This window comes from Mirounga leonina, unplaced genomic scaffold (genome assembly GCF_011800145.1).
Source record: "Mirounga leonina isolate KUSES-001 unplaced genomic scaffold, KU_Mleo_1.0 Mir_54, whole genome shotgun sequence".
In the NCBI taxonomy this organism is placed as follows: Eukaryota; Metazoa; Chordata; class Mammalia; order Carnivora; family Phocidae; genus Mirounga; species Mirounga leonina.
In genome coordinates, this window is record NW_023270812.1 from 10,939,776 (window position 1) to 10,961,863 (window position 22,088).

The window sequence follows — 22,088 nt, forward strand, 5'->3', positions numbered from 1 at the left end:
GCCAGGGACACCCTGGGGGCAGAGGGATGCCTGAGAGACCCCGGGGGAGGGGAGTGTGGGAGGGATGCCGAGGACACCCTGGGGGCGGAGGGATGCCTGAGAGACCCCGGGGGGTGGGAGGGACGCCAGGGACGGGGTGGGGAGGGATGCCGTCCCCCTCCTCCCGGCTGCCGCGGCGCAGCGGGGGGCGGCCGAGCGTGCCCCGGACGCCCTGGGGCCCAGCTGTCCGGCGGCCGCAGGATGCGCGGCTGCGCTCGGAGGGCGGGCGTCCCGCACAGCCGGGCAGCTCGCGCCCTGGCCCGCAGCCGCACTGGGGCGGCGGTCGCGGGGCGCGCTCGCTGCGGCCCGGGCTCAGGCCGGGGGTCCTCGCGGAGGTGCGGGCGCGCGGGGGGCAGCGCGTCGGGGGGCAGCGCGTCGGGGCGGCGCTGACCGCCCCCCCCGTCCCCGCCCCGCCGCCCGCAGGTGCAGTGTCACAGCTACACCGGATACTGCTGGTGCGTCACGCCCAACGGGAGGCCCGTGAGCGGCACGGCCGTGGCCCGCAAGACGCCGCGGTGCCCGGGTAGGTCCGCGCCGCGGCCGAGCCCCCACCGGGCCGGCCCGTCTGGCCGGTCACCCGCCCGCGTCTGCGCGCCCTTGGAGAAATCCGGTGCGGGCGGTCGCGGCGAGCCCCGGGAAGCGGGTTCCGCCTGGGACAAAGCCCCAGGCCCGGGGGACACTGTTCCTAAGCCGGTGTTACCAGCGGAGGATCTGGCCTGAGCGCTCATAGGCTCTTTGATTCCCGCGCTGAGTTTTTTAGGAATGACCACAAGGACTGTAGTCAGCAGGGGAGACGACCGCATGTTTCCTTTGGCAAAAAAAAAAAAGACAAAGAAAAAAGTTGTGGTTTTATATGTGTATGTTTGCAAAGAAAAAGAGGACCATTCTCTGTGAGTCCATTTCCAGATGGTTTATTTGTGTTCCTACTCGTAAGAGGGCCTGATGCACCAAGGCATTAATACTGCCAGGACTATAACCTATGAAATGGTCGGCTTTCCTTTAATATTTTACCAAAATTGATATAAATGACACTGGCCATCTTTCCTGGAGAATGTTTCACAGCTTGAGTTGTGATTAATTGGCCGGGGTGGGGGGATTATCAGGCTGTCTCCGGAGGGATTCCTGATCTTTGCATCAAGGTTCCTAGACTAGACTTGAGTTAAACTGTCGAAACAGCCACAGTGATAACAGAGCACAGAGCATGTTCCTGATTTTTCATGTAAAATGTTGAAACATTTGCATTTAGGATTTACTTTTAGACTTATTGTTTTTAAAGGTCAGACATCTTACAATTAGGAATTCTGTTCATGATTCAGACGTTTACACCAGGAGCCAAGGCACAGGCCAGAACTCACTTCAGCATGATGACATCTGTAATTAACAGTAACATGAAACCTAATATTTCCAGTGACTGGTCATCACTTAAAAGCCACGGGGTGTGCATCATGTGAAATTAAAACATATTTATTTTATTTTTTTTTAAACATATTTATTTTAAAAAAAACTTTGGTAATTCAAGAGCTAAAAATTGCTGACAAATATTTTTAGTGAGCTAACATTTGCACCTAATAATTCTTTTATGAACTCATTGAGTAAATGAAAGAAAGAGGAAAATGAACACACGCCCTCTCTGTGTGTCCCTCATTCTGGGAGATATTGTCATATATGCATTTTATTTTGGGCATGCGGCACCACTAGGCACCCAGCCTTATTTTACAAAGGAGAAAGCCGGGGGGATGCCCGTTTCTGTGATTTTAGCAATACTGTTAGAAAATTAAGTTGTGTCTGAAAGATCTTTATTGGAAAGCCATGTACAAAATTGGCTGCATTTCCTACATTCTCCAAATAGTACTTTGTTTTTGGAATCAAACCACTGTACTGTCCAATTACACATTATTTTTTCAACCAGGTACCAGAAATTATAATTATAGAAATTATAATTTGACTATATAGAAATGCTGCAGTCCGTGTGGACTTTTTGGTCCCACATGGTGGATTATGGAAAACAGTGTGCTTAAAATTAAGTCTGGTATTTCTTGCGTGGGGACTGTGGGCAAGGCTCAGTGGGTCAGGTCAGACTTGCGGTGAAGGCTGGGGGCTCTGCTCTCAGACTCGCCGTCTGCAAGTGAGCGTCTCTTTTCAGTCCTGGGCGGCAGTTCGGGGCTGGGTCACCTCACAGCTGCTCATACTAGACACGCTCTGTAACTTCCAGCGCACCGTGGAAAAGGTCTACCACCCCCCCGCTGCATCATGCTTTTATTCTGCAGGAATGTGGGTGTGGGAGAGCAGGTGCCTGTGCTCAGAAACTCTGCAGATTTTGGGGAATTGTTGAGAATGTCTGAGGCCGGGGAGAGTTCCGGGACGAGTACGCTCACACACGCGTGCACGATGCACACACAAACTCATAGTGCTCAGTCACACACACACCCCCACACAGCCTCTCTCACACACACACACAAACACGCAAGAACACTTTATGCCAAACTTTTGCATAATGTACTTTAACTTCTTCCCAGATGTTGACAGAGCCTCACAAATAACGCAGCCAAGCAGGGCGATAGGGCATGACTCTGCATGGGATCGTGATGCTGACATCACCACGGATGACCACATTTTTCATCTGCAAACAGCCAGGCGCTTGTTCTCTAGGTACATCCTCGTCTCTTCACTGGTACATGAGCGGGTGCGTCCTATGCCTAGTGCACATTACCCACTCGCTGTAAACGATGGGAGTGGTTTTCATCCGTTTTATTAAAATCAGGTAAGCCTCAGGGTTCAACAGTTATCTTTTGCCCTGGAGTTCACACCAAGCTTACCCTATAAATACACGCTATAAAAATGTGACAAGAGATTTAAAATGTGGCTATAAACAATAGCTATCGCTTAGAACATGCACGTGTGTGTTTATTAATGAACATGTGCAAACACACGGTGAGGCAAGCCGTGGGGAGGAAAGCAGACATCCAGGAGTTAGCGAGGTGTCCGATCTCCTGCCCCCAAACACTCCACCTTCTCACTTCTCCCAGAAGGCCCTTCAAAAGGGGGAGTATTCCTTTATTCCATAATTATGTATTCTTAAGCCATTAATACAAAATATCCAAATTCCTACTAAATTGATAAGGAGAATTAGATGAGACACTCTAGCAGAAAAATGGTCAAAACTCCTGAACAGACAGAGTTTTATAAAGGAGGAAACCCTAACGACCCGTGAACACAGGAGAAAGTGTGTAGGCTCATTAGTACCAGGGAAATGCAAATGAACTTTGCAGTGAGATTCCCCTCCGCACACCCCCCACCCTGACTGGCAGCAACGAAAAAGTGATGTGTGGTGTGCTGGTGAGGACACGGATGCACAGACCCTCCCCCGCTGGGGGCGCCACGGGTGCAGAATCTGCTTGCCCCCCACGCGTGGGTGACGGGATGCGCCGTGGCTCCGGAGACATGCACTCATGTTTGCAGCAGGAGACGCGCACGGAACGTCCAGAGCCACGTTTGTGATGACAACCGGATCTGGGGAACGGCTGGATGCCCACGGTACCCGAATGCATGGACCACGTGGTTTGCTCGGTTTGTGAGGACGCACGGCTCCGGCGGGGTCCTGAGCAGAAGCACCACGGCACAGAACACAACACACGAGTCCATTTAAAATTCAAAACCAGACAAAGCTCAACTCCAGCACTTAGAGAAACATCTTTGGGTAGAGAGCCACAAAGACAGTGAGGAAGGGGTTATGGTAGGATCAGGTCAGCGGTTGCAGGTGGGAAGGGAGGCTTTTGACTGGAGAGGGGGTGGGGCGTGGCGACTCCTGCCCTGGAAGCTTCTTCTCTGGATCTTTGACAATAGTTTATCAGGCTGTGCGTGCACGTGTATGGGTAGGAGTGCAGAAGTCCACAGATGTAAAGAGATTTGAAGAGTTAAAAATGCAGATGTCCCTGGAGAAAGTAGCACACTGACTTGAATCCTTCTCAAAGTTATGCATCAACCTGAGGGGATGGATGGAGGGAAAGGGGTGGGGAAGAAAGGATGCACCGTGGCTGCATGGGAGGGATGGGGTGGAAGAGACCTAGGTGAGGATTTGGGGGCGACCGGCATTCCCGTCTGCTGTCCTCCATGTTCTGGAGGAGAGGGGGTGGTGGCTTGCTGTCCCCTGTCAGTGTCACCACTCTGCCCGCGCGCGAGGGGACCCGCCAGGCGTCAGGAGTCACAGCAGCTTGGATAGGAAGTGCTATTACTTTCCAGTTTACAGGTGGGGGACTCTGCCCAAGGCCTCCGTGCTCGTAAGCTACAGAGCTAGGACTTAAAACATTTTGTCTCCATAGCCCACATTTTCTGCCAAATCCAATAGTGTAAATTCATGGGCTGTGAACTCCTTAGAATATGTATAGCTCCAGGTGTGAGATCCACGAGCACATGGAGGTTTTGTCCGGCTCCGGCAAGGTACTTAGAGGACAGGAAGCTACGTGCTGTTCCCCACCCAGCACATCAGCTCCTCGATGCTTCTGAAAACCCATCACTGGCTTTAATCCACACGAATCAAGGACTGTCCCTTGGGCTGAATGCTCTGCTCAGATTTTCACAGCTAGTGAGTCATCAGCCTTGTCTTTCCAGCCATGGCCACGGAATGAGTGGCGCTCAGGCGGGGAGAGGCAGAGGCTTCCGTGGAGGGGCAAGTTTGGGGGTGGCAGATCCTGCCCTCCCGAGACCCCTGTTGACACACACTTTCCAATGACTGAATGGCCTAACATGGTGATCCCTTAACGAGTCATGAGATTCTGCTTTAGTAAATCATAGTGTATGTGGCCCGTTCACCTAGAAACTCACGGAGAGCATCCAACGTTACCTTCCTCCCAAGGAATCCACTCGTCTTTCCTTCCTGATTAATCTATTGAGCATCTGCCAGGCAAGGCGCCCTTGGTCTGTTGAGGGCCCTGCAGACATACATGTCATGGGCTGGGAGAGGTTGGCTTGCTGCTTGAGGATGTGAACAGGTGAGGACAGTTCTGAAAAAGAGGGACACGTTGGCCTGGCATAACAATGGGGCAGAACTATCTTGTTCCCACATTTATTCTTGAGAGTGTGGCTCCTTGCTTCCCTCCTTGCTGTGCTTGCTCCTGAGGCAAGCACGGAAGGTGAGCGTGGAGGATGGTAGGAGCTTTCTCCCTTCTGGGGAAGGGCGCTTATGTCCATGGCAAACAGCACATTGCCTTGAGAAGTATTTAGGACCAAGAAGCTGCTCTTTGACCTCCCTCCAAAGGCACTCCAGGCTTTGCCCTGCCTCAAAGCAGGTGTTTCTTGCTCATGGCTTGGAGATTTATATGCTCACCAATCCCTGTTGATTTATACCCCTGGGTCTGCAGATGGCTTTCTGCTCAGGGTCTTCTCTTGCATGGGAGATGGCTCAGGGGATGAAGGAAATGATAGGGAGCCCACCGAGCATTTCCCCATCCCCGGTGCTGGTAAGGGGCCAGGTCAACATGCCTCCGTCTATGCACCACTGATTTATGTTTATTCTGTAAGGATTTTTTTCTTTTTCTTTTCTTCTTCCTTCTAAAGATTTGAAGACTAACATTGCTGGGGGTGGAGTAGAACTCAGAAACAAAGGACTTTTCTCCAAGGGAGGATTTTTGTAGCTCGCCTATTCGCTATTATTTGGAAATAGCTTTAGGGTTTTTAATCTCATCTCCCTTCTGTAACTATGCACCGTGGCCAAGAGCTTATTCTTGGCATGAGTACAAAGCAGTTTGAGACACTGTAAGCTGAACCTACATGCAAGAATTCTTCGTATTACAATATCCCCAGAATCTTCGTATGTAGCTTAGCTTGAGGTATGTGTTTGAAGTCAGCTACAGACGTGGGGATACAGAGCAGAGGAGGGGAGAAGTCCCGCGTCCATGACTGAGGCCCGCCTGAGAGCTGCCCCCCCACCCCCTTCTTAAACCAGGGATGGTTATGGGGAGAGTTGTCCCAAGCAGGACGGAGATCCTGCTCAACCTGACAGCCCCACTCCCCGCGTTCCGGTGCCTTCTCGTGGTGCGGGACAGAAAGCCAGCTCTCCCGCCCTGCTCGTTCCCTGGCAAGTTTTATAACGTCAAGTGTTCTCTCTCCTTCGGTGTCCATTACTGGAGGCGTTGCATTTCTGTGGACAGGAATGAGCAGGTTAGTGGTCCTTTCCTGGGGCTGATTGCTTATCTGAGCAACTTCTCGGTTGGGTTTGGGAAGGTCCAGCATGAATGACGGAGGACTTGGGGTTAGATCAGATCTCCTCGCAGTACATCGTCTACGTGAGTTTAACTGTGATCCTCGAATTTGCCCGTGATGCCTGCAGTTCTGGCCTCTCCCGGAAATGGGGGCACTTCACGTTTGTATGAATATCCTAATCATTTCTGAAAATGTTCACTTGATAGAGAGAAGCTAACTATTTTTTTCATTTTTCACTAATGAATTTCCCTGGCGCTAAGTGCAGGAACCTGTGCAGCTGAGGAATTTGAAAGAAACACCCAGAACAACTGCATTTCCAAGTATTGAAATCAACAACACAGCCACACCTGGCTTCTCAAGTCTCTGGAGCATTTCTTTGTACAAATTATTGAAATGCAAATTCAGAGTTGCTTTGTGTGAACTGCAGGGTTACCAGTCAGAAGGAGCCCTTTTTTCCCTCAAATAGGCTTTCATTTAGGCTTAACAATTCTCTTCCTGAAAAGTGATAGTAAAGTAAAATATTTCAGTGCATACTGGCAACGGAATAAAAACAGACAGCTTTAAGCAAGAGTAGAAGGTGCACAAGGATGGAGCCTGTGGGCCGTGGGGGTGAGAACCAGCGTGGGTTACTGTGGCTGCCGAGATTTGCTCTCGAGAAAAATACAAATCATCAGGGACGACTGCGACAATTTTTGAAGTCCTGAGGAAATTCATTTTACATCCCTAATGAGATAAAATAAGAATTTGGTATAGCCAACACAGGGTATGTAAAATTTCTGATAAAATTTCCAGACGGTGGATGCACGTGCAATTGCACACACACACACGCACACGAGAGTGGGGGGGGAGGGGCAGAGGCAGAGGAAGAGAGAGAATCCCAAGCAGGCTCCATGCCCAGCAACATGACTTGAGCCCAAATCAAGAGTCAGATGCTTAATTGAGCCACCCAGGCTCCCCTCTCTGTGAATCTTTTAAAGCCAGGATTCCTCAGGCACTTAACAGAAATCTCACGCTCAGTCTTTCTGCCCTCACTCTCCACCACTGGGCCTGTTTGCTGCTAGGAGGGTCAGCAGACCTGAGATCAGAGGGGCCACTGGAGCTGGCAGAGGTTGGGTCAGCCTTCACAGGTCACGCTCGGGCATCCTGACTCTGAGTCAGGGTCTTCCATACATGGGCACCACGCTAGATTCTGCGGAGGCCAAGATGATAGGAAAGTCCCCATGTGGGGAGGTATGTCCTCGTAAACAGAGGATGTGCACAGAATAAGGGGGACGAGTAGCTTGCAGAGCACACTTGTGGAGTATTCTCTTGGACATGCCATGCCCCACCGCCCTGCCGGCCTCGCTCTTGACTCACGCTGCTATCCCCTCCCAAGGGCCTGTTCTCCCCTCCATCTTCTTCAGGGGCCTGCCTGTCTGCTCAGCTCCCCCAAGGGCTAATGGTGCAGACTTAGATCCTGGCTCTGTCACTTGCTGGCTAGGTGACCTGGGGCCAGTTAGTCACCTGCCCAGATCTCAATCTCCTCATCTGTATAATGGGCATAATGATGGTACCTACTTTATAGGGTTGTTGTCAGCAGTAAATGACTTAATGGATGTGAAGTACTTAGAACAATGACCAACACACAGTAAGAACTGTATGGATAGCTGTGTGCACGACTGTAGTATATATACATTGTTTCAGTAATTTCCATTTCACACTTATCTCTGCAAAGTAGATGAAACTTTTTAGTGCTTTATCTCTTGCATTGTTTGTCGGCCACACACAATGAGCGTGTGTTGAATGAATGAATGAACGTGGTCACGGAGAGAGGGTGCCATCACCCGGGCTCACTGGTGCCCTGCCTGACCGCTTACTCTGAGTGGACACAGCATTGGTGTCTGTCATGCGCAGACCCTGTCACCGTCTCTGCATGTAAAATACTCCTATGTGAGGACAGAGGCCACAGGTGGAATATACCACAGACGGGTGACGGAGCGCCTGAGGTGTTTCAGGTGAACGTTCATTGTGTGCCTCTTACCTGTTGGTTTCTCTGCCGTTTCCTTCAACCAGTGAGCAGATACTCCTGACACTGCCCATTTTGCAGATGAGGGAATGGAGGCTGGGGCAGGTGGAGCCTCCTGGCATGTAGTGAATTTGTTCTCTGCCCAGGTTCTGCCCTTCTCCCTGCACCGCTAGGCCTTGTGGTGTTTGCGGGATCATTCATGGCACTGCAGGCTGTTCTGACCAGGGAATGAGGGGCAGACACAACCAGCCAGGGCCTGAGGAAAGCCCGCTGGCTTGTCCCGCGGCGGGAGGAAAGGCCTGGAGGGGGCAGTGAGTGTGCTTTCAGAGAGCACAGCACCAACTGGGTCACTCAGAGTTCCAGCAAAGAGATGCGTGTCCAGAAGATGCAGGAGGAACAGAGCCCCTGTTCCTTCTATTCCTTTTCTCTGTCTATTTTCCCCCCATTCTGTGTCTCTTTTTTTTCTGAAGCAAGACCATGTGGTGTCGTAAATCTGCATTTGAATGTGAGATTTCCAGAAAGGGATGAATCACTGTGGCTTGTTTAACTGGGCCCCGAAGGAGCCATCCATTCTGCATGTTGGACCTGTGCTCGCCTGCAGTGGGCGACGTCACTAACCCTCTCCCTTCTGCCCGGGCCACACACACCTTCATTGGTTCTAAAGCTGGGGAAGGAGCTTGCCGAGACCACCAAGGCTCAGCAAGACATGGCACCCTCCGGCGGGGCTGTTCCGGCAACAAGTTGAGATGCCTGAGTGTAGCTGGATTTGAACCAGTTGCTCGGAACTACAGCTCACATGATTTCCCCGGGAACCGCAGGTGTTGATCCCCCCACATTGTGTTTTTGTGGTTTCCTTCACCGGTAACACATACCCTCATTGCTAAAAAAGCCACGTCTTAAAATAGCACCTAAAAGGGTTGAGATCTCACCAATGGAGGGAATTCAACTGTGTCCTTTGAGAGATGACTCTGAGGAGCGGTGTTTCTGTCCATGAGCAGGGGTCAGGTCTCGAAGGTGCAGCCGACCAGCCTGTGGCTTACAGAGCTGTTCACCGTCTCCCAGGTCCCCCCTTTGAAGCCCTTTTCCACACCTACATCCTAGAATCTCACCTGTCCCAAATGCTTGGGGATTCTTCAGCAAATCCTTCAGAAAACTGTAAGGAAAGAGTAAGAGCTGCTTTCCGGTTTGGGGTTCATGGATTCTAGTTGGCATAGCCGTTTTGCTGTGTGGAGAGTGATGTTCAGCTCTCTTCTACGTTCCTGGGGACAGGACATTGCAGGGAAGGAGGTGAGGTTTGAGGGAGGCTTTTTGTCTAGAGGAAGATGAAATAAAGAGCACGTCTGGATCGTCTTTAAATTCTGTTGCAAAATACTTGAATCATGGAGCAGCTTACCAAGGACACTTGACTCTGCTTTAAAATCACTTCGTACTATTAAGAACAAGATGGAATTATTTTTGTGTGGACTGGTTTGAGTAAATACCAAGTGAATTTCAGGGGCTGGTGAGAGAGCTCAGTGGTGGTTGTTCTGGGAGAAAGCGTGCCCAAGGGTGCAGGGAGACACTGTCTGAATGCCCCCGGGGCGTCGGCCTCAGCCTGCGAATCCACAGCTTGTGGTCCTCAACCCTCTGATCACAAAATACTGCTTTAATTCGGTGGAGAGGCTCTCTCGTGTGGGGCATCGAACGACTATGTAGGATATTTACATTTAGCTCAGAATATTAAAACCTGAATAGTCACAGTCAGAAATATTACTGAAATATTATCATTTCCAGTCCAAAGTAGAAAACATTTTTTGACTCATTGCAGAAACACATGATAACAGTAAGCTGACGACTAAGGACAGTTAAGCTCTTTAAGAAATCTGGATTTGTGGAGAGAGGCTCGAAGGGAAAAGCAAGCAAAGTAGGGCCCCAAAAGCTTTAAGAGAAGGCCACACACTGGGGCCCTTTTTCTATGCCAGGGGGTTCTTAGCCGAGGTAGAATCCTGTGTTTTGAAGCCTGGAGGCAGAAGGAACAGCTGGGAAGTGGGCACACCGCGTCCTTCCCGTCCACTGGAGGACTGAAACTTCCAAATGCGCGTCACTCAGTTGATTCTTAGACTCACAGCAGGAGGAGTGGGGGCGTTTCCTCCCGAGCTGGGTGGGAGGTCCACGGTGGACCCACTGCTGGAGAACGGTTTATTGTGTGTGCATTTTGTTCCTTGAAGTAAACCTGCTGACTTAATTTTGGGAAAAGATGTGAGAACCTGTCACCTTCATATGATTTCCGCCAGTTTTTCGAGAGAATGAATGGTCTGTGCGAGGTTGTGTTAACTTCTCTGTCCTGTGAGATCCTTTCCTATGATGAACTGCTGCTGCATTTCCTATTATATTACTGTTAAATTCCAAGAAACAGGATAAACATTCTTAAATGTCATGCAGTTTATATCTTTGGCATAAATGTTGGTTTGTATTTCAACGTCACATTCAAAATTATAAAACAAGTTAATGGGTTTCACGTTCTGTGTCGTGAGATGTTTTTGCTAAGGAGTGCACCCCAGCATGAGACTGGTAATTCTAAGTGAATCCTGCATGGACGATTCTGAACACAATCAGCAGGTAAACTCCAAACTCATTCTGAACAGAATTTTCTTTTTTTTTTTTATTCCTTCGAGTAGGTGTAATAATGGTGAGGGAAACAGTTAATGCTTGTTGCAGTTTTGAGCTAATGGGGAAGAGAGAGCCACACCTCACATTTGTAATGCAAACCTCTCAGTTTAACATAAATGTTAGACATGCTCTCCTGAATTATTTCGACACCCTTCATGTTTTTCCAGCATTCTTCCACAAAAACGCAGTTCCTCAGTTTTCTTTCCCGTAGGACAAAATCCAGCTGAAACCAGGGTTTTATTTATCTTTGGTCGCATAACTTTTTATTATTTTAAAAATGTTTCCCTTTTTAAATCTAATTCATTCTGCTGCCTCAATATGGCAATGTATGTTAAGGGGATTAGGACAATTTTCAAGTGAAGAAACTATGATATATTGCATATTAGAGTGTATGTCCTCATATACAAGGCCAACTAGTTAGCAGCAGAAGTAGGAACTCATCTTCGGTTTGCTAGTTGAGGGCCTGTGACTGCAGATGACGTTGTCACCTCAGGGTACTAGATGGCTCGTGTAATTCAACTAGGAAATGACAAGCACTGTGAACTAATCAAAGTGGAACCCAATATTTGCGTAACAACTATTGATGACCATTTGAGGGCCAAAAATAATTTATTCCTTATTTTCCCCCTTTAGGTTCCATAAATGAAAAGGTACCCCAACGGGAAGGCACAGGAAAAACAGGTAACTATCTTAAAATGAATTTCTATGATGATAATATATAACAGCCAGTTCAATCAATGCCTTAAGTTAAAATTTGAATGTGGACTACGTGATAGGGAGAGCTGACACAGTTAATTACTTATTCATTCAGCACACATGTATTTGTCCCTTTGGATGGCCAGGGACCTGCAGGTGCTGGGCAGGTAACCCCCACACCCCACGTAATGGCCTCTCAGGCGTGGCTCGTGCCGGGACCCCTGATGCTGGCAGGTGCCTCCTGTTGTCTGTACCTGTGGGGAGGGCTCCAGCGTGATGTTCTGCATGTAACTGTGGAGCATGACAGTCACTGTGGGCCTCTGAGAAAGACCTCTCAAAGCTTCCTCATGAGGAAGAGGGGTACGCTTTCCCGCCTGTGACCGTCACCTGCTCTGGGACTGGGGCCAACAAGAACCAGGTAGAGCAGCTAGCCGTCTGCTTCTGGAACCACTCCTAGCACCTGGTCCATCTCACGCAGGCTGTGGTGCACCCCCAGGGCCTTCCACGAGCCCCACGTTTTCTCTTTGCCCTTCCCGCAGTCATCGTCCTGTGGACTCAGGGATGTGTTTTCTGCCTTTATCTTATATCAACCTTTAAAGTCAGAAGTCGCTTTCAAGACAAAATAAAAAATTTTTAGTACCAAAATTTTAGGTAATTCTATTTTTTCTGACGCAGGTTATAGTATATGACCCAGTAATAAAGGAAAGTGATATAAAGCCAAGGAGACCTGAGTTTCACTCAAGTCCATTCCCACAAGCATGCATTGAGGCTGTGGCAAACACTGTCCCTTCCTCGGAGGACGGTGGGGTCCCTTAAGTCATGAAGATAAACACAGGGGATAGGCACCTGGGACAGCACCAGCCTGTGAGGATGGTGTGTGAGGGGGCGTGGTGGGAGCGTGGGCAGAGCAGTCTCATGAAAGGGGAGGCGGTGGGTGGGCATGGAGGGTGTGGACGTGGGGACGGGTATGATGTGGGGTAGAGCAGCCTCATAATTGGGGAAGATAGCCCGTTTTCTAGGGGAAAGACAGTTGCAGGCAGAGTCAGAATGCTGGCCGGAGTGAGGGCTTACATTTGGAAAAGAATGCTAAATGAACAGCTTGGATTTGGGTCTGTAAGGTCCCAGGGTGGGCATGTCAGTATTTTCTAGAGAGGAGGAAGGGACAGTATTCATGATTACAAACATCAGTCAGATGCTCAAGGGCAGAGCTGACAAAAGGAAACGCTTCTTTAGACGCGGTTTCCTGATGCAGGGCCTTGCAACACATTGTTGAACCTGCTGTAGAAGTTAAAATAAAAAAAAAATCCCTAGGGAATCGGTATGTGGGCACAGGAATACATTCCTTTTGCTGAAGGCTCTTCATCTACAGACATGTACACAACAGAGAAAAATGCCTGAAATTCAGCCACACATCTGGCTTATGGATAAAAACGAGGCCTTTGCAAACTCTAGTAGGGAAAACAGAAAGCACACAGCTCTCCACAGTTTTGTTTCATTTTCTTGAGGCGGAGTTCAGTAGGTGCTGGTGTGTTTGTTACATTGGGACAGAACTACACACAGGCCCCGAGCGTGGATGGTAGTGGAGGGGTTCATGCTGACAGCAGGGGTAGGGCCAGGGCCGGGAGACATGAGGGCCCCTCCTGCCGGAGTTGGGGGCTGAGGGAGACCTGTGGCAGCTCCCTCAGCGTCATCCTCCCCATGGTGCCCTGAGCCTCAACCGCTGTGAGTGAGCTGGGTTGAGTTTTTAGGTTGGCTCGGATCCAGGGATTTTGGGAACAGGCTGGTGGCCCCACAGTGGTGACCTGCCTAGGCCTCAGTAAATATGTCCAACACTAATAATGTGCTTGATTGATGTCATTTCAAAGGACTTCTAAATATGTTAAGTATACTATAGCTGTGTCCCCTGTTTAATTTTGGTTTCTGGAAGAAGATTACAAAATGGTCAATGGGTTTACAGTTACTATCAGTATTAGAACTTGGGTTTCTCAAATAGGCAACATTACTTTTTTTTTTCAGTGTTCTGATAGAAAGGAAACTTTTTTTCCCCAAAAGATTGTTCTGTGTTAAAGTTTTTTAAAAAAGGCTTTTTGGTTTTCCCCCAAAAAGAATTTATGAGAAACTTCATTTTTATTCTTCAGACATCTGGGAAAGTCATGAATCACAGATAAGCCTTATGGCTGGTCCTTATCTCTCCCACTGTTTATTGTATTTTAATCCTGAAATTATTATATAACAAAATCACATGAGCAAGCTTGAGTGAAAAGCACCAGACTGGCTCTTGGGAGCCCCACGAAGTGCCTTGTGACTGCACCCCTGGCAGGGACCCCGCTCATCCAGAGCCAACTGCCAGCAGCTCATTCTCCTTGTCTTCCTGCTATGTCTCAGAACTCTCTAGAACTTTATGCCCTACCAGGGAACCCACAGTCAGTTTTTCTACAAATTAAATAAAGATTATCCACTGGGATCTATGCCTCCAAAGAAATGATATAGAGTGATATTCTAACCCACGCCTGTCCCCAGCTCTGAGACGTTGACTCTGGTCCCTCCATGGGTTCCTTCCTCCAGTTCCTGCAGGGGTGACGGAGGGGCTGATGGTGCAGGGGTGCACAGGGCAGCAAGTCAGTTATGATTCTTTGATCCTTGCCTTGCACTTGGGAAAATGGGGCAGCGGGCAGAGCAACGATATCTGGCTTCCGCCAGCCCGCCCCGGCCCGTCCCTCTGGTCACCCCAACTCGCTGACTCTGCCGACGTGAGCCCCCTCCCATGCTATGTTCCCTGGCTTATGTTATTTCTGCGTCTTCCTCACCTGTCTGAGCTGCTCCAGCTCCCAGGGACTGGCCCAGCACTTCCCTCAGGGTCCCGGTTCCCAGCCTGCACTCCCTTTACGTGGCAGCTCACCGAGGCTGCTGTGCGGTTTCAGGGAGCCCCTGCCCTCCGCTTACCTGTGCACCTGGGGGGGGTGGTTTTTGTTGATGTGTGGGGTGTATGCAAGCCCTCAGCTTCCATCCTGTATGCACACTTACTGAACTTACTCTCATAATTGTAGTCTCCTTGCAAATCTTTTCCGTTCTGAATTCAGATGATGCCACAGCTCCAGCGCTGGAGACTCAACCTCAAGGAGATGAAGAAGGTGAGCCCGGGACAGAACGGGCTCTGGCTGGGGGAGGACAGTGGGTGTGCACCGGGGCAGGCATGGGCCTGGGAAGTGCGGGCGAGTCACGCTGCTGGGAGTCCACTCAAAGTGGACTGGATTTGGCCGCTTGCAACTTTATGAGGGCTCCTGCTGTCTTTCCTCTGACTTTGGAGCAGGCTCATGAGTGTGGCCATGGTGCTTTCATATAGCACAACCCAAAGGTCTTTTTTTTGAATCAAAATTTGAGTTGAAATTGTATAATTTGGATAACATAAAGTGTTTTATTTCAAAAGGGCGTAACACATACATCATGTTCCCTGTTCGTATATCATGTCTTTCCCATCATGTGTTCACCACAATGCGGTGCATGAGACGAGATGTGTGGGGTCACATGCGTGCATGTGTTTTAAAGGGTTTTTGAACTTTGTAATCATGGCAAGGATGGATTTCCTATTCTTAGCCTTTCATAAGTTGTCTTCGGTATTTGCCAATGGGTCACAGATTCTCAGTTTGAAAGGAATGAGGGTTTGAAGGCAGAGTGTAAGGAATGCACATGATAAATAAATCAGCGATTGGAAGGCAGAGTTACATGGTGCTCTGCAGAGAACGGGAATGGGAAAGGCTCACGTCTGCCACATGTGTCATTAGCTCAAGGAGTCCTCAGGTGCCACTTCACAGACAAGAACGCTGACGTCACGGGTCGAGGTCACAGGCTGAGAGCTGCAGAGGACAGCTCTGCCGCAGGTTCTCAGGCCCTCAGTGTGACTGACGCACACGGCTGACCCTCAGGGGTTTGCTCAGTGGTATTGCAGAAAAGGATGTGTTCCTGAAATGCTTTATGCAGAATTGTGTCTTCCACGTTGTAGTTTGTAGTGAATCTTCCCTGAGCAAAACCTCCTGTGTTGCATGAATACCCATCTTTTTTTTTTTTTAAAGATTTTATTTATTTGACAGAGAGAGGCACACCGAGAGAGGGAACACAAGCAGGGGGAAAGGGAGAGGGAGAAGCAGGCTTCCCGCGGAGCAGGGAGCCCGATGCGGGAATCGATCCCAGGACCCCGGGATCATGACCTGAGCCGAAGGCAGACGCTTAACGACTGAGCCACCCAGGCGCCCCTGCATGAATACCCATCTTTACTGCATGAGGGTCTGTTTCTGTCAGGGCTTTTCTCTGAAACCCATTTCTTTTAAGTGGAGCCAGTCTGGATCCATATAACTTTTATTTACACTTCCGGATGAAGAAAGGGGAAAAAAAAACATGCTCAACTTTTAAAAACGTGTATTATTCTTTCCTTTTGTCTCACATATGTAATCATTTTAAGGGTTTCTTTAAAAATGTACGATATGTATTTATTGAGCACACTGACTTTTTGGCTTTTAGGTTACCTACTGAGATCTTTAATTAAGAGACTGTGTTTTCATGATGCATTAAAAATAATTATCATTTTGTTTTGGTTTATTAGATATCGCATCACGTTACCCCACACTTTGGACTGAACAAGTTAAAAGTCGGCAGAACAAAACCAATAAGAATTCAGGTAAAAGGGGGCCTATTGTCACTTTGTGAGGAGTGCTTTAATAGACGTAGGAAGTGGTTTTGTTTTCTGGAAGTTAAGCATGTAGTCCTTCTTTTTCTGCGGTTTTCAATGAGTCATGCAAATAATTCTTGTGACTTGACCACCAAAATATAGTTCAGATTTTAGTGTTTTTATGAAATGTTCTGAGTTCTTTAAAAGGGTTCTTTGAAAATGTCAAGGAAATGATAGCTTCAGGTATAAAAATAGAAGTATTTGATAATAGGTGTTTGGTTTTGACCTAATTTCAGAGATGTCCAAACACTTGGCTAATTTAGTTCAAAATTCTCAAAACTATATGGATTGATTTGCTACAAAGGACTGTTTGGCAGACTTTTACGTTTTAAAGCTGTTTTGATGTTTGGAGAGGTGATGGGTTGCCTCCTGTCTGGTTCGTGACTTTTGCTGGTTTCGTGAAAGCAGACTCCTTCTGTGATCTTTGTGCTTAGTGGATTGTGTGTGTTTCCTCTGGCCTTTTCAAATGATTTTTTTGTATAAATACTTACTGAAAGAAAGTGTCCTTGCAGGTTTAAAGTATCCAGCTGCCAAGGGACCACAGACTCTGTAATAACAGGAATGTTCTGTGATGGGCCTCAGGTAAAAGCCATTACCATTCACAAAAGCAGCCTTAGAACCACAGCTTGATTACCTGTGGTTACATGTTTTCCTTTCAAGAGTGTTTTAATGCCCATTTACAGAAAAAAAAAAATTCAAAGGTTTCTCAAAGTTCAGGATACCAAGAATAGTTTGATTCTCTTCCCCTACTGCACCCTTAGGCGCACCCCCAGGACTCCTGATGGGAAGCCCCGAGTCTTGGCTATTCTGCAGCCACCTGGAAGCCCCAGGGCAGACTCTCTATGGTGGGAACGGTCACTGACTCACCACCCAGAAGGCAACACGAAGAATGGGCCGCAGAGGCACAATCGGAGGGTGGGCGCGGAACATGTCCGATGCGTTCTTGTGCGGCTTCTGCCCATGACGTTCCCTTTCACTGCCTCACTACCTCTGGCCCCACATCTTTTTATTTATTTATTTTTTATTGTTATGTTAATCACCATACATTACATCATTAGTTTTAGATGAAGTGTTCCATGATTCACTGTTTGTGCATAACACCCAGTGCTCCATGCAGAACGTGCCCTCTTTAATACCCATCACCGGGCTAACCCATCCTCCCACCCCCCTCTAGAACCCTCAGTTTGTTTCTTAGAGTCCATTGTCTCTCATGGTTCGTCTCCCCCTCCGATTTCCCCCACTTCATTCTTCCCCTCCTGCTATCTTCTTCTTCTTCTTTTTTTTTCTTAACATATATTGCATTATTTGTTTCAGAGGTACAGAACTGAGATTCAACAGTCTTGCACAATTCACAGCGCTTACCAGAGCACATACCCTCCCCAGTGTCTATCACCCAGCTGCCCCAGCCCTCCCACCCCGCACCAATCCAGCAAACCTCAGTTTGATTCCTGAGATGAAGAATTCCTCATATCAGTGAGGTCATATGATACATGTCTTTCTCTGATTGACTTATTTCGCTCAGTATAACACCCTCCAGTTCCATCCACGTCATTGCAAATGGCAAGATCTCATTCCTTTTGATGGCTGCATAATATTCCATTGTATATATATACCACATCTTCTTTACCCATTCATCTGTCGATGGACATCTTGGCTCTTTCCACAGTTTGGCTATTGTGGACATTGTTGCTATAAACATCGGGGTGCACGTACCCTTTCGGATCCCTACTTTTGTATCTTTGGGGTAAATACTCAGTAGTGCAATTGCTGGATCATATGGTAGCTCTATTTTCAACTTTTTGAGGAACCTCCATACTGTTTTCCAGAGTGCTGGCCCCACATCTTAATGCTCAGCTACGTTGTTACTGCCCAGGACATGACCCGCACCCCTTCCAGCTACAGGTCCTGCAGGGCTGAGATGACAGGGGGAAAAATCCAAAGGTTTGACTATCAGATACATGTGTACAAGTGGCAGGGAAATCTAAGTCATATTTCTAGAATTTGACTTCTTTTTCTCAGAAGTGACTGGGAAAAGATTTTCCTATTGTATAAAGATATCAACATGCATCCTTCTCTTATGAATTGTAGAAATGGGCAGTTAGTTTTGTTCAGTCTTGTCACCCTAATTCCAAAAGTGATCTCATTAGGTTTGCCCTGTGGCGTGTGATTAGCGCATGGGGAATGAACAAAACGTTGTATGTTTTCCGTGGATCTTGGAAGCTTCTCATGGGAGAAGCAATGTGGCATTCCCCAAGCTTAACTTGAAGAACACATGTAAAATTATTCTGAATAATGTCCCCGGTAATGTGTGTTTTTCTATAAAAGCCATTTGAGTTGTCAGAGGACATGATTTCAGGTTTTGACAGAGTAAGTTGCTTGTGAGCTCATGGAGCAAGCACGTCTCTGGGTTTCACTCATCACGGGCTCTTTTCAGGCCAACAGCAGGCCAGGCTGCCGATGCGTGGTGGGGCTGAAAATGATGTTTCAGGAAATGCCAGTTTACCTAAGTCACCCTATACTGTAATTTGATTTAGGTCAGCCTAAATGAGCAGAACACAAAAAGATGACATTCAATTGACTATGGACATGAGGCATGAAATTACTGGATTCTGTCAGTTGTCTAGATATAAGTTCTTTCTGAGGGTCCAAAAAAAGACGAAATTGGTATTTTACAATATTAAAATAGTATTTCATTAATTAAGTCTAACAGTGAAACAGCAAACAACCATAAGGTTTGCATAACAACCACTGTTGTTCTTGAGGTTTCAAATGTAAAACGAGCTTCATTTGTATTTAATTTTAATTTTTTATTTCTTTAATTTTTAATTTTTTTATTTTGAAAGAGAGGGAGAGAGAATCTCAAGCAGGCTCCATGCGGGTTCCATCCCAGGTTCCTGAGACCATGACCTGAGCCAAAATCAAAAGTCAGAGGCTTAACCGACTGAGCCACGCAGGCGTCCCTAATTTTTATTTTTAAAAGATACTTTTACTAATGATCTTCTATGATAGAAGTAGGCACATTTGTTTAATAGAGCACAAATAATTTGTGCTTTATTATTCTGTATTCTTTTTAAAAATTAGCTGTTTGTCCTTACTTATTCATGCTCTTTCACGGAAGAGGCCAGACTGGGAATGTATTTCTCTTGCTCCGATGTTTCTTTATCAATTAAAAGTCCCTCTATTTTTTTCCCCGTGAGTTTGTGCTAAAATAATAGAATATTACTTCTGCTACTAAATACATAGAATATGATTGTATAATGAGTGTGTATTGTGTGCCTGTAGTTAGTGCACCTTGGAGCGTTCGGTGAAGGAGTTCGCTAGGAGGGACCTTTCCTGCAGAGGAAAATGTAGTTCTCTTGTCTTTGAACATGTACACATAGTTGGTACTCAAGGAGTGTTTATCTATTAAATTAGTAAAGAGTTTTGCCATCAGAGGTTCCATTGGCTCTCTGATGGTATCATTACATTTTTTCCTAAAACAAACTAAATGAAGCAAACAACAACAACAACAAAACCAGATAAATAACTAGAAAAGAGAATTAATTTAAGTTCAGTTTGACCACTGTACTTTTATTAATCAAAATTCAATATAAATATAAATGAAATGGTCTCTTGGTGATTCATTTAGCAAGAAGAGCATTGCTCCCATTATGTGAATCATTATACATCGATGAGTAAAACGTAAAATTGTGTTTTAGTTAAGAATGTACTGAGCACCTGGGTGGCTCAGTCAGTTAGGCGTCTGCCTTCGGCTCAGGTCATGATCCCAGGGTCCCACATCGGGCTCCCTGCTCAGTGGGGAGTCTGCTTCTCCGTCTCCCACTACTGCTCCCCCTGCTTGTGTTCTCTCGTGCTCTCTCTCAAATAAATAAATAAAATCTTTTTAAAAAAAGGAATGTAGAAACTCTGCGGGTCAGTGTGATGCGCTGGAGGTTTGGGGGCGTCGGCAGACATCCGCTCACCGCTTCCCGCCGGTCCTTCCCTCCTTCGAGCAGGGGAGCTGTGTGCGAGTCCCTCGTGTGCACTCCTGCCCCGTCCGCTTGGCCCTCGGAACAGGCCAGGGGGGCTGGGGCTCAAAGGGGAGTGGGCCTGCACTGGGCACGAGGGTGGACGGACCTCTGGGGAGCGCAGAGCACCCTCTCCCCGGGAGGGGCTGCTCAGGGGCGACAGGTGGTTTTTAATTTGAGAACCCGGAGGGTTGTATCCACTGACCCTGGCGAGGCTCCAGCTCCCCTCAAGCTTCCCACCTCCAGCAGGGCCTGGCTGCCTGGCTGCACAAGAGTTCCCGGGTGAAGCAGAGACGGGTGACGGGGGCTACGGGGACTGAGAGACGCAGGAGGCCCAGGGCCACATCTGTTTCCGGGGGCCGTCACGCGGAGCGTCCAGGAGCTGAGATGAGGGGAGGACCACCGGCGGACAGCATCCAGCTGGCTCCAGCCATTGGCCTCTGGAAGGAGGACAGGGTCTGGGGAGGCTGGAGGCCCCGGCCTGGGGTGCGGCTCGCACTGCCCTTGCCTGGAGGAGCAGGAAGTCAGCTCCCGGCTGCAATCTGTGGCTTCGGCTCCGTGAGAGCAGAGTGAGGAGCAGGACCTGGACCCACGGCGGGAAGGCCCCCGGCAGGCTCGTTCTGCTGGCGGGCGAGCTCTGCGCGACTGGGGCCTGCACCTTCCTGTCACCGTGGGCCCGGCCCCCGCGGGTTGCCCCGAGGGTGTTCTGTCTGGTGGGAGACCTTACGCCTACTTCTCCTCTGAGTTCTGTCGTTTCGGGGCCCGCCGGTGGATTCTGCAGTCGCCCACCTGGGCCTGGGCGCTGTCGCCTCTGCCCTGAGTCAGCCTCGTGGCGCAACAGGTACGCGCTCCCTTGGGCAGCGGCTCCACTGGGCTCCATTTCCACACAGTCCACGGGGAGCAAAGCAAAAGCAGAGCCCAGGGGGGAACGGAGACGGACTTGGTGGCCTGAGTTGTCTGCACAGTGATGCGGCTCAGGGCCCGCCCGGCGCCCCCGCCCTCCTGCCTCAGCTCCTGCCCTCGGCCTGGCCTGAGAAGCCTCTGTCCTTCAGGCCTCCGGTGTTCCCTGCCTTGGTGACGGTCCCGCCTCCAGGGACCTGTGATCACCGGCCAGGGAGACAAGAGACCAAGTGGCTAGTGGTTCTGCAAGTTGGAGAGGAAACAATTATATGCTGGGAGCTGTTAAGCCCATCAGGAAACCCAGCCTGAGCTCTGTGCCCACCAGGCTGGTCCAGTCCAGGGTTCCTGAGCTGGGGGCTGCCAGGACGTGTGGGCCCTAGAGCTCACACTCCCCTGTCACGGGCAACTGCCCCATCCCCCTCTCCGGCACAGGAGGAGGTCCCTGGGGGTCCGTCATACCAGCATCTCAGGACAGAATTCCTGCGACCGAGGCCCCACTAGCAGCCTCCACGCAGTCCCGGGCCTGCCCCTGTGACTGAGCCTGAATGTGGAGACCAGCCGCACGCCCAATTCTCCCAGTCCCCAGGGCCCAGCAGCTTCTGACTGACGTGGAGCCCAGCTGCCTGGCCACACCCTAGATATTTCTGAGATGGTATTTTGTAGATGAACATTTAAATCGGCGGGCTCCGAGTGAAGCAGGTTGCCCTCAAAATTCAGTGGGCTTCTCCCAGCAAGACGGGGGGGCCTCAGATGTCAAGTGCAGGCGTGGCATGGGGGGCGGAGGGTGAACTCCGCATCGCCAGGCAAGTGACGCGGTTGCCCTCTCAGGGAAGACCGAGGGAACCCTGCCGCTATTTGCTTGGGGCCCCCA

The 22,088-nt window shown here is 49.0% G+C and overlaps 1 protein-coding gene across 1 annotated transcript in view; it reads left to right on the plus strand.

Moving 5' to 3' along the window:
* Positions 1-22,088, plus strand: part of LOC118001776 (SPARC-related modular calcium-binding protein 2) — a 156,050-nt gene that overhangs the window by 64,788 nt on the left and 69,174 nt on the right. Inside the window, exons 4-7 of the mRNA XM_034991920.1 lie at positions 463-562; positions 11,525-11,572; positions 14,668-14,718; positions 16,185-16,259. Coding sequence (XP_034847811.1) covers positions 463-562; positions 11,525-11,572; positions 14,668-14,718; positions 16,185-16,259 — 274 coding nt within the window. The remainder of the gene's footprint in view (positions 1-462; positions 563-11,524; positions 11,573-14,667; positions 14,719-16,184; positions 16,260-22,088) is intronic.